General features: G+C 44.9%; 1 protein-coding gene across 1 annotated transcript in view; it reads left to right on the forward strand.

Annotated features, from left to right (window-relative positions):
• LOC124613832 (titin homolog) overlaps positions 1–12,319 on the forward strand; it is a 1,109,199-nt gene that overhangs the window by 130,109 nt on the left and 966,771 nt on the right. Inside the window, exon 11 of the mRNA XM_047142555.1 lies at positions 8,641–8,813. Within this exon, the coding sequence (XP_046998511.1) occupies positions 8,641–8,813 (173 nt within the window). The remainder of the gene's footprint in view (positions 1–8,640; positions 8,814–12,319) is intronic.

Here is a 12,319-nt window from a genome sequence, read left to right on the forward strand (position 1 = left end):
GTTGTATCTGCTAACGAAATGATTCAAATGGCTCTGAGCACTATGGGACTCAACTGCTGAGGTCATTAGTCCCCTAGAACTCAGAACTAGTTAAACCTAACTAACCTAAGGACATCACAAACATCCATGCCCGAGGCAGGATTCGAACCTGCGGCCTTAGCGGTCTTGCGGTTCCAGACTGCAGCGCCTTTAACCGCACGGCCACTTCGGCCGGCTATCTGCTAACGACATACAATCGGAAGTACATAAATGTAAATAGTACGGGACCCTCTATTTTCTAAAACGACCAACTAGTGCGATCTTTATCCTCTTGGTTAAATGAGGACTGCTTATGGTGCAGTTCACAGTACTGTGTATGACCTTGGGATGTGCTGGTAGCTCAGCAGCGTCTGAACAAGTGACGCAGGATTCACACTCGGAAGCTGCCAGGTTAGAATCCTGCTCAAGTCACCCTCGTTTACATGATTTCTTGTTTCTAGAAATCAATTGACATATTGTCATGGATGTTTCCGTTAGAAAAGTAGTGGACACACAGAATTTCGCTCAAAGCATGACACTAATGATTACCTGCAGCATTCCGAATTCATTATTGCCGAGCTCCCGATCCGGAATTCCAGTGGACGTAATTGGAATTGGGAAGGAAGGAGAGCTGTCCATGTGAAATTACTACCCGCCAAACATGGTACGTCACCATCTATTACCAAAGAGTCATTTTCAGGATATCTACAGAGGGGTCCAAAAAATGTATCCACTATTTAAAAGCCCATAACTGGCAAACTAATGGACGGAGTTGTCTCATCTTTGGTTGTGTAATAGTTTGTAGTTCCGGCAATCGCCACACAAGCGTTGTATTGCGTTGTTTTGTTTTGTCAGATGAAAGTCGCCAGACAGTCAGTGTTTTGTTCTTACTTGCACCTAATTACTCTAGTAAACATGGCTGGCGCAAGGCTTATTTTCGATGAAAGGAAGTCAGTTTTGAAGTGGTATTTTAGGTACAAAAACATTAATGAGGTTCAACGGCAGTGGCGAAATGAGTATCAAACGACTGCTACACGCAATGAACGAGGACGACCCAGATCGTAGACTGGAGTACTGCGAGTGGTTTACTATCAATGGTGCGCAACGATGAAGAGTTTGCAGAGGTGATTGTGTCGTCTGATGAGGCACAGTTCAAACTCAATGGTACAGTAAATCGCCAAAATTGCATCTAATGGACCGCCGAAAATCAGAACGTCCATGTAGACAAAGCCGTGAATTTGCCAGGAGTAAATGTGTGGTGTGGGTTGTCTTATCGGGGCTTGATTGGGCCATTCTTCTTTGACGGCACAGCTACCGGTGAGGTGTACCTTCAGAAGCTTCAAACATCCATTTCACCTGCCATCCGAGACTTGTATGCAGACAGAAGAGTTTACTTTCAACAAGATGGTGCCCCAGCCCACTACCAAAATCGTGTTAGGGCGGATCTCGACGAAAATCTACCAGGAAGATGGATAGGCCGTAGAGGTGCTGCGGAGTATCCACCACGTTCCCCAGACCTAACTCCTCTGGACTTTTACCTTTGGGGAACACTAAAGGACGTCGTTTATCGACAAAAGCAACGCACACTGGATGAACTTCGAGAATCCATCGTACATTCATGTGCAAATATCCAACTGAACACGTTGCTGCAATTCGGCGGCATCGTTTGTGTGTGGATGTTAATGGTGACCATTTCGAACACCTACAGTGTTCTACTACCAAAACGGCCTTGCTGTGCTGGTACTGCGAACGGCTGAAAGCAAGGGGAAACTACAGCCGTAATTTTTCCCGAGGGCATGCAGCTTTACTGTATGATTAAATGATGATGGCGTCCTCTTGGGTAAAATATTCCGGAGGTAAAATAGTCCCCCATTCGGATCTCCGGGCGGGGACTACTCAAGAGGATGTCGTTATCAGGAGAAAGAAAACTGGCGTTCTACGGATCGGAGCGTGGAATGTCAGATCCCTTAATCGGGCAGGTAGGATAGAAAATTTAAAAAGAGAAATGGATAGGTTGAAGTTAGATATAGTGGGAATTAGTGAAGTTCGGTGGCAGGAGGAACATGACTTCTGGTCAGGTGACTACAGGGTTATAAATACAAAATCAAATAGGGGTAATGCAGGAGTAGGTTTAATAATGAATAGGAAAATAGGAATGCGGGTAAGCTACTACAAACAGCATAGTGAACGCATTATTGTGGCCAAGATAGATACGAAGCCCACACCTACTACAGTCGTACAAGTTTATATGCCAACTGGCTCTGCAGATGACGAAGAAATTGAAGAAATGTATGATGAAATAAAAGAAATTATTCAGATTGTGAAGGGAGACGAAAATTTAATAGTAATGGGTGACTGGAATTCGAGTGTAGGAAAAGGGAGAGAAGGAAACATAGTAGGTGAATATGGATTGGGGCTAAGAAATGAAAGAGGAAGCCGCCTGGTAGAATTTTGCACAGAGCACAACATAATCATAACTAACACTTGGTTTAAGAATCATGAAAGACGGTTGTATACATGGAAGAACCCTGGAGATACTAAAAGGTATCAGATAGATTATATAATGGTAAGACAGAGATTTAGGAACCAGGTTTTAAATTGTAAGACATTTCCAGGGGGAGATGTGGACTCTGACCACAATCTATTGGTTATGAACTGTAGATTAAAACTGCAGAAACTGCAAAAAGGTGGGAATTTAAGGAGATGGGACCTGGATAAACTGAAAGAACCAGAGGTTGTACAGAGTTTCAGGGAGAGCATAAGGGAACAATTGACAGGAATGGGGGAAAGAAATACAGTAGAAGAAGAATGGGTAGGTTTGAGGGATGAAGTAGCGAAGGCAGCAGAGGATCAAGTAGGTAAAAAGACGAGGGCTAGTAGAAATCCTTGGGTAACAGGAGAAATATTGAATTTAATTGATGAAAGGAGAAAATATAAAATGCAGTAAATGAAGCAGGCAAAAAGGAATACAAACGTCTCAAAAATGAGATCGACAGGAAGTGCAAAATGGCTAAGCAGGGATGGCTAGAGGACAAATGTAAGGATGTAGAGGCCTATCTCACTAGGGATAAGATAGATACTGCGTACAGGAAAATTAAAGAGACCTTTGGAGATAAGAGAACGACTTGTATGAATATCAAGAGCTCAGATGGAAACCCAGTTCTAAGCAAAGAAGGGAAGGCAGAAAGGTGGAAGGAGTATATAGAGGGTCTATACAAGGGCGATGTACTTGAGGACAATATTATGGAAATGGAAGAGGATGTAGATGAAGATGAAATGGGAGATATGGTACTGCGTGAAAAGTTTGACAGAGCACTGAAAGACCTGAGTCGAAACAAGGCCCCAACATTCCATTGGAACTACTGACGGCCTTGGGAGAGCCAGTCCTGACAAAACTCTATCATCTGGTGAGCAAGATGTATGAAACAGGCGAAATACCCTCAGACTTCAAGAAGAATATAATAATTCCAATCCCAAAGAAAGCAGGTGTTGACAGATGTGAAAATTACCGAACTATCAGTTTAATAAGTCACAGCTGCAAAATACTAACACGAATTCTTTACAGACGAATGGAAAAACTAGTAGAAGCCAACCTCGGGGAAGATCAGTTTGGATTCCGTAGAAACACTGGAACACGTGAGGCAATACTCACCTTACGACTTATCTTAGAAGAAAGATTAAGGAAAGGCAAACCTTCGTTTCTAGCATTTATAGACTTAGAGAAAGCTTTTGACAATGTTGACTGGAATACTCTCTTTCAAATTCTAAAGGTGGCAGGAGTAAAATACAGGGAGCGAAAGGCTATTTACAATTTGTACAGAAACCAGATGGCAGTTATAAGAGTCGAGGGACATGAAAGGGAAGCAGTGGTTGGGAAGGGAGTAAGACAGGGTTGTAGCCTCTCCCTGATGTTGTTCAATCTGTATATTGAGCAAGCAGTAAAGGAAACAAAATAAAAATTCGGAGTAGGTATTAAAATTCATGGAGAAGAAATAAAAACTTTGAGGTTCGCCGATGACATTGTAATTCTGTCAGACACAGCAAAGGACTTGCAAGAGCAGTTGAATGGAATGGACAGTGTCTTGAAAGGAGGATATAAGATGAACATCAACAAAAGCAAAACAAGGATAATGGAATGTAGTCTAATTCAGTCGGGTGATGCTGAGGGAATTAGATTAGGAAATGAGCCACTTAATGTAGTAAAGGAGTTTTGCTATTTGGGGAGCAAAATTACTGATGATGGTCGAAGTAGAGAGGATATAAAATGTAGGCTGTCAATGGCAAGGAAAGCGTTTCTGAAGAAGAGAAATTTGTTAACATCCAGTATAGACTTAAGTGTCAGGAAGTCATTTCTGAAAGTATTCGTATGGAGTGTAGCCATGTATGGAAGTGAACATGGACGATAAATAGTTTGGACAAGAAGAGAATGGAAGCTTTCGAAATGTGGTGCTACAGAAGAATGCTGAAGATTAGATGGGTAGATCACATAACTAATGAGGAAGTACAGAATAGGATTGGGGAGAAGAGAAGTTTGTGGCACAACTTGACCAGAAGAAGGGATCGGTTGGTAGGACATGTTCTGAGGCATCAAGGGATCACCAATTTATTATTGGAGGGCAGCGTGGAGGGTAAAAATCGTAGAGGGAGACCAAGAGATGAATACACTAAGCAGATTCAGAAGGATGTAGGTTGCAGTAGGTACTGGGAGATGAAGAAGCTTGCACAGGATAGAGTAGCATGGAGAGCTGCAACAAACCAGTCTCAGGACTGAAGACCACAACAACAACAACACAATGATATCTTTAAGTTGGACTTTAAGCTACACTTTCAGCAAAAATGAGACAACTCCGTCAATTAGTTTGCAAGTTATGGACTTTTAAACAGTGGATTCATTTCTTGGACCCCTCTGTATCATGTAATGCACTAACATCTTGTAGCGTAAGTCCACAACCAAATACCGGAACACGTCGTACCCCGCTTAGGACTGTCAAGGTTTTATTTGTGGTATTTCAGTTTCGGAGTTCAGCTCACTATTATGAAGCGCAAACAACTGGTGCCATATCAAGACACAGATATAAGAATAACGGTACTGTTGTTGGGTTATGTCCCACTTCACTGCAGTGGAAGGTTCAGCTGTCATCACTTACGTAAGTAACACAATTGCTTAAGTCGTGCCACTTTGAGGGCAGGTTAGAGCAAAAGTAACATTTGATGAAATCTTGGATAAGTACCAGCACGAGTGAAATAATTATGTTACTCATGCTCCTAAAGTTTCTGCAACCAGAAGGGTAAAACGGGTTCAAGAGTGGTAAGTGTCGAGTATATGGTATAACCTTATTTAAACAACTAACAGAAAAATGTATGAAATGCACTAGCAGTTGCAAATATGGAGAACCATCAGCAGTATAACAGAATGACGGTAAAGAAAATTTGAGCGGTACCAGCAGTCGTTGACGACATAAGAAAGATGTACCGAGGAAGAAAGAGCGAACGGTGCATTTAACATCTGTGGACCTACGAAAGGCGAGTGTTACGTTCTCATTAAATAAGTTACAACTGACCATGACGAATAATGATGTCTTAATTCTCTACATTAGTGTAGTTACAGCCTTATATTGTGGCTGCAGCAGTTCAGTTGAAGCGGATAATGTTTTACCACAGGAGTTCCGAATGAGTAAGAGGATTCGAAAGCGTTGTCTACTGGCTCCTCTATAGCTCACAGTTTATCTGCAACAAATACCAACGTCGAGGAGAAGTAAATGTAGTCCAGTCGGCATGTCAGTGGGTGATGAAAAATTACACTCTGTCCTCTTCGCTGGTCATTGGGTAGTAACGGCCAAAGATACTGACGACGATTGTTATATGGTGAGGAATATGTCTGAAGAATATGACAAGTGCGATTTAAAAATAATCACAAAAGAAAATGAGTTTGTGATAGTGGGTGGCGATGAGTAGTGGAATAGATGCAAGGTTGGTATGCAACCTGATACGCGTCACGTGTGACGGTAAGACCTCCCTTTTTGCCACCCACGCCTCTGCTGTGCCGGTTCTAACTCAGATACTCATGTAAGACGATATTATCAAAAATGGCTCTGAGCACTGTGGGACTTAATATCTGAGCTCATCAGTCCCCTAGAACTTAGAGCTACTTAAACGTAACTAACCTAAGGACATCACACACATCCATTCCCGAGGCAGGACTCGAGCCTGCGACCGTAGCAGTCGCGCCGTTCCGGACTGAAGCGCCTAGAAACGCCCGGCCACCGCGGCCGTCACGATATTATCATGCCCCTACTCCCCTTGTCTCTCCAGGCCAGTAAGATGACTTAAATAAAAGCCCCCGCTCGCCCTCCTCTTCCGTTTTGTTTCCCTAGGCACTACAGTGCACGTTTGGAGTGGGCAGCTTGTAAAGGACCGTTGCTCACAGCGCCACATTAAGCTGCACGTCTTCAGCGGACCAAGCAACGTGGAAGCAAGGCAGAAGCTGATTTTAGGTGCCAACTGAGGTCCGACGGGTCGCAACTTTGCCTTTTTTAGTGTGTAGACGATTTGGTTAGTTAGGTAGTTGGTTGGTTGCGTGTTCCATTGATCAATCGGACGGTACGGTAGCCGTTATGATGTGGAACGTGTCAAGTGCACAAGAAATGGAAATGCACATGTGAAACAAAATTTTTAATATGTGTAAATTACAATACAGAGTTAAGGATTAATATTTCTATTATTTACCCCATTGCCTTAAATGGCACAAATTGCATATACTATTTTTATAATTTATTTATTCCTATTCAAGAATTCATCTATGGTACAGAAGCAGTTGTCAAGGAAATATTACTTCAATTTATTTTTGAAGCTATTACTGCTGTCTGTCAGACATTTTATTTCATCTGCTACTTTGTAGAAAATTTTCAAGAGTAAGGTACTCCTTTGATGTTTTGGGCTTTTTTTTCGTGCCGTGGCTTATTCCAACACCTCCAATTTACCGTGGACATAAACAAAGTAGTTTATTTCACTGATCTCTTTGCGCGGATGTAGGTTTTTCTTCAATATCATGATGAGTACGCTGTGGACAGTCCAGTATTGCAGGATGACTACAGCTGTGTTTTGGAAATTGGAAATTTGTGGTAAGGCCTTATGGGACCAAACTGCTAAGGTCATCGGTCCCTAAGCTTACACACAACTTAATCTAACTTACGCTATGGACAACAAACACACTCATGCCCGAGGTAGGAGTCGAACCTCCCGACGGGGGGAGCCGCGCTGACCGTGACAAGGCGCCTGAGACCGCTCGGCTACTACGCGCGGCTCAGCTGTGTTTAGAGGACTGCATGCACACTTTTCTAGTCTGACGGTCAGTTCAGACATGCCATCGTCCCTAAATCAGCAGGGTTTAATGGCATAGAAAATATCTGGGACTATTTGCAAGACCGGGTGAAACAAAGCAATCAACATCCTCGTATCTTGGTAGCTGTGCGGCGTGTGATAATCACTGAGTGACTTCAGCTGGACATGGAATAACCTAAAGAAACTCGTGGACTTCTGTGCACTTCGATGTTAGATCGTTATGCATGATAGAGGCGGTGCTACACAGTATCAACGTCACTTCTCCTTGGGGTTAGTAACTTTCGACCTGGCACGCTTACCAAAGACTTCTGATGTAAGGAAATATTATTATTATTATTATTATTATTAAGCATCAGATTGAGAAGGGGAAGCATCATGTAGTTGCGTGGCTCCCTTTCCCATTTGGCTGGCCGTAGTGGCCGTGCGGTTCTAGGCGCTACAGTCTGGAGCCGAGCGACCGCTACGGTTGCAGGTTCGAATCCTGCCTCGGGCATGGACATGTGTGATGTCCTTAGGAGGAGGAGGAGGAGATTAGTGTTTAACGTCCCGTCGACAACGAGGTCATTAGAGACGGAGCGCAAGCTCGGGTGAGGGAAGGATGGGGAAGGAAATCGGCCGTGCCCTTTCAAAGGAACCATCCCGGCATTTGCCTGAAGCGATTTAGGGAAATCACGGAAAACCTAAATCAGGATGGCCGGAGACGGGATTGAACCGTCGTCCTCCCGAATGCGAGTCCAGTGTGCTAACCACTGCGCCACCCCGCTCGGTTGTCCTTAGGTTAGTTAGGTTTAATTAGTTCTAGGTTCTAGGCGACTGATGACCTCAGAAGTTAAGTCCCATAGGCTCAGAGCCATTTGAACGATTTTTGACGCGTATGTAATGTTGCGTCCGTATTATACAGGAGATAAAAAGAGAGTAATATCGTCCGGCAGTGGAACGATGGGTTGCGCGCTTGTTTTTGGTAATAATCAAGTGTCTGCAGAGTCTGTCTTTAATATCGATGTTTTTACATGCGCGTTGAATTAGTCTATACTTTGTTAGGAGCATCCAGTTTCGCTGGATTCATTTCTCCTTGTAAATCGTCAAAATACATCTTTACAATGCGTCGTTAAATATTATACATTGGCAAACAAATGGCTCTTGGCCTCTTTCGTTGCTCAAATCAGTGTTTTATGCGAGATGTGGCGGTGTGAAAATACAACATCTCGGACTGTGTGGACAGCGTGTTTTGACTCGCTGCAGGGAGTTTTGTACTGAGCGGGTACGCCTGTGCTGTTGCAGTGACGTGGTCGCACGGTCTGCGCGACGTCACGCACAGCGCTCGCACCCTCAAGGAGACGAGCGACGACTACGTCCGCCTGACGCTGAAGCGCGCGCGGCCCTCCGACGCCGGCACCTACTGCGTGCTGGCGCGCAACGTCTACGGCTGCGACCGCGCCTTCTTCACGCTCAAGGTGAGTGGCGCCTGCCCTGCAACTCAGCGCCCGTGTACCTTCCGGCATCACTTCATTCCCAAACACAACTGCGCCGCTTATCGTCTCTGGCCAATCCTTCCTTTCGTTAGATTGTCTCCTAATAAAATCGAAAGAGTTTCAATGTCTCATTTCCACCTCCGATAGCGAACACATAAGCGCAATGTTTGACAAAGTGCGCTGCTCCACGAAAAAGTGTGAAGCTGACAGAAGGGGAGGAGGAAACGGGAGGGAACTTCAGGGTTCGAGAGGGTATGTGATGTAACCTCACTGCTTACGAGATCGAGTCAAATTTACGAAGAACTTGGCACTATGAGCCCATTTATCGTCATCGCGGTGAACCCCTTCTGACGTGAATCAATGCACTGGTTCTGTTGGGAAGAGTGTCATAAGGCCCTAGTACGTTCTTGGAGGCAAGTAGACACACAAACTGTAGCTACTGGTTCGTGATATTCTAGAGACTGGCAGTGGAGCAGAATTATCGTCCGACCTAGTCTCATACATACACTACTGGCCATTAAAATTGCTACACCAAGAAGAAATGCAGATGATAAACGGGTATTCATTGGACAAATATATTAGACTAGAACTCACATGTGATTACATTTTCACGCAATTTAGGTGCATAGATCCTGAGAAATCAGTACCCAGAGCAACCACCTCTGGCCGTAATAACGGCCTTGATAAGCCTGGGCACTGAGTCAAACAGAGCTTGGATGGCGTGTACAGGTACAGCTGCCCATGCAGCTTCAACACGATACCACACTTCATCAAGAGTAGTGACTGGCGTGTTGTGACGAGCCAGTTGCTCGGCCACCATTGACCAGACGTTTTCAGCTGGTGAGAGATCTGGAGAATGTGCTGGTCAGGGCAGCAGTCGAACATTTTCTGTATCCAAAAAGGCCCGTACAGGACCTGCACCATGTGGTCGCGCATTATCCTGTGAAATGTAGGCTTTCGCAGCGATTTGAATGAAGGGTAGAGCCACGGGTCGTAACACATCTGAAATGTAACGTCCACTGTTCAAAATGCCGTCAATGCGAACAAGAGGTGACCGAGACGTGCAACCAATGGCACCCCGTACCATCACGCCGGGTGATACGCCAGTATGGCGATGACGAATACAAGCTCCCAATGTGGGTTCACCGCGATGTCGCCAAAGACGGATGCGACCATCATGATGCTGTAAACAGAACCTGGATTCATCCGAAAAAATGACGTTTTGCCATTCGTGCACCCAGGTTCGTCGTTGAGTACACCATCGCAGGCGCTCCTGTCTGTGGTGCAGCATCGAGGGTAACCGCAGCCATGGTCTCCGAGCTGATAGTCCATGCTGCTGCAAACGTCGTCGAACTGTTCGTGCAGATGGTTGTTGTCTTGAAAACGTCCCCATCTCTTGACTCAGAGATCGAGACGTGGCTGCACGATCCGTTACAGCCATGCGGATAAGATGCCTCCACTGCTACTGATACGAGGCCGTTGGGATCCAGCACGGCGTTCCGTATTACCCTCCTGAACCCACCGATTCCATATTCTGCTAACAGTCATTGGATATCGACCAACGCGAGCAGCAATGTCGCGATACGATAAACCGCAATCGCGATAGGCTACAATCCGACCTTTATCAAAGTGGGAAACGTGATGGTACGCATTTCTCCTCGTTACACGAGGCATCACAACAACGTTTCACCAGGCAAACGACGGTCAACTGCTGTTTGTGTATCTGTTGGAAACTTTCCTCATGTCAGCACGTTGTAGGTATCGCCACCGGCGCCAACCTTGTGTGAATGCTCTGAAAAGCTAATCATTTGCAGTGCATTGACTTTCTTTGAGCGGTACCACAACAACGGTGATGATTTCTTTAGCCAAATTGTTACGGGCGATGAAACATGGGTGGCCTACGTCACACCAGAATCAAAGCAACAGTCCACGGAAGTTGAGCAAGGGCATCGTTTTCCTATAAGACAATGCCCGTCCGCATGTGGCGAATCAAACCAAAGATTTCATCACATATTTTCGATGGGAAACTCTAGATCATCCTCCGTACAGCCCCGATCTTGCGCCCAGTGACTGACATCTGTTTCTGCACTTGAAGAAACACCTGGGCGGTCAGCGTCTTCAAGACGATGACAAAGTCAAAACAGGTGAGGGCATTCAAAAACTGGTACAACGTTATCACAAGTGCCTCAATATTGACGGAAATTATGTAGAGAAGTACATTAAGGTACAGGCTTTCATGTAAAAAGAAAATTAGTGAAATATCTTAGCACGTCTTTTTTTAAATTTCAAAACGGTACTTACTTAAAAAAACACGCCTCGTATGTAAAAAAGAATTAAAAAATCTTTGGTTAGAACAGATTTAATAAGTAAACTGAGAACCGCAGTTAGTAAGAGTTATGAGGTGGAACCGAATTTCATTACATGCTTGGCACCTGTGTCGTCTTCTAAATTTCATTACGTGCTTGGCACCCTTGTCGTCTTCTAAATTTATGGAATACCGTTAGCAGACCGTTACTAGACTCTTCCACAGATAATGTACGCCATAAGCACTGCACAATGATGCGTCGTCTCACTGGAGCGGAAATCTATGAGTCATATGGCAGTGTCGAATTGGAAGACGGAGAAGAAGCACGTCGTATGCCGTAAGTGGCTCAAGGAAGCTACAGCGAGACCGAAGAGGCGGCTTCAGCAAACGTCATCTTGTTGTCCCCCACTTACAGTCAATTATCCTGCCAGTTAAACAGAACCCGGCGCCTCAACAATGGGGCCACTGTGTGGAGATGGGCGTCGCATTATGCTGCACTGTGCACTGAGCACGCCTTCTTGGCTGTTACGTCCTTTTTTTTTACCCCGAATACCGGCACCTCGATGCCCTAGTATGAAGCGCTGTAGCACCTCCCTCTCGGCCTGTGTATGGGCGGATAGGGTCCTCCACATTTTATTTCTCTCTGTGCTGGGTATCTGTATTGCATATATAGAAACAATTGTAGTATGTACCTCGAGGCAGATGAGCAATTTTGAATCTCTTAACTCCTACAATGCTCTCAGCATCCCATATACGTTGGCGTTATACGATAATGCAGAGCTGGCCACTAAAAGTACAACGACAGGAAAAGTATCGAACAGTGAAAGTTTACTTATTGTGCGGTTACAGTGTAGTAGAATAAATCTACAATTAAATTTGTAGATGATGTGGGTGTATACAGGTTGCACATCTTGCAACAAACATGGCTCCAACCCTACCGAGTCGAAATGAGCTTGGATGACATATACGGTTACGCCATAGCTGCCTGCTTCAAATTTACGCCATTCCTCAATCGTAGTCGCTGGTGAATGGTTGTGGGGCATTCCCTAGGCAACCCACCAACAGATGTTTTCAGTGGGCGGGAGTTCTGGAGATCGTGCCTGCCAGGACAAGGGTGTGACACCGTATGTACCGAGGCAGGTCAGAACAGCACAGGTTGATCGATATTGTAATGGAGCACCCG

Source organism: Schistocerca americana, chromosome 4 (genome assembly GCF_021461395.2).
Source record: "Schistocerca americana isolate TAMUIC-IGC-003095 chromosome 4, iqSchAmer2.1, whole genome shotgun sequence".
Lineage (NCBI taxonomy): Eukaryota > Metazoa > Arthropoda > Insecta > Orthoptera > Acrididae > Schistocerca > Schistocerca americana.